This window comes from Penaeus monodon, chromosome 33, assembly GCF_015228065.2.
Source record: "Penaeus monodon isolate SGIC_2016 chromosome 33, NSTDA_Pmon_1, whole genome shotgun sequence".
In the NCBI taxonomy this organism is placed as follows: domain Eukaryota; kingdom Metazoa; phylum Arthropoda; class Malacostraca; order Decapoda; family Penaeidae; genus Penaeus; species Penaeus monodon.
The window spans coordinates 8,966,976-8,967,493 of NC_051418.1; the positions used below are offsets into that span (position 1 = coordinate 8,966,976).

Below are 518 nucleotides of genomic sequence, written 5' to 3' on the forward strand. Positions count from 1 at the left end.
CCTTCATTTCTTATCCTGTCTTTATATTTATTGTATTTATACACATGCATTATCTTGATAATATACGAGTTTGTGCAAAATCAGGATATATTCTTCGGACACGCTAGACGCGCCCCGTGTCCGAAAGCGTGAACCAATACATAAAACGTGCCACATGTTGCTCGTCAGGCAGTGCATTAACGCCTTCCTTCATCTCCCTCAGGCCTGCGCCCCTCGCTACGTGTGGTTCACTGAGACCCTGAAGAAGAGGGAACCCGTCGGGACCTGCTACGTGGCTCGCCAAGGACTCACCGACTTCCAGGAGTTCTCGCCGTGTCGGACCCGTAAGTGCTGGCTTTGTCTTCGGCGGCGCGCTCGCCCTCACTCGTCCGTCGGTCGAGCGCAATGCCTCACGGTTTTGTTTTTGTGTTTTTTTAGGTCATTTTCCTCGGTTTTATCTTTTTCTTTTTGTGTGTGTTTTCTCTTGTAGCTCATTTCTCTCGGTTTTATCTTTTTTGTTTTGTTTTTGTTTCTATTGA

The 518-nt window shown here is 47.1% G+C and overlaps 1 protein-coding gene across 1 annotated transcript in view; it reads left to right on the forward strand.

The window, feature by feature from the left end:
- Positions 1–139: 139 nt before the first annotated feature.
- Positions 140–518, forward strand: part of LOC119594234 (integrin alpha-PS2-like) — a 126,991-nt gene continuing 126,612 nt past the window's right edge. The window contains exon 1 of the mRNA XM_037943304.1: positions 140–323. Coding sequence (XP_037799232.1) covers positions 155–323 — 169 coding nt within the window. The 5' untranslated portion in view covers positions 140–154. The remainder of the gene's footprint in view (positions 324–518) is intronic.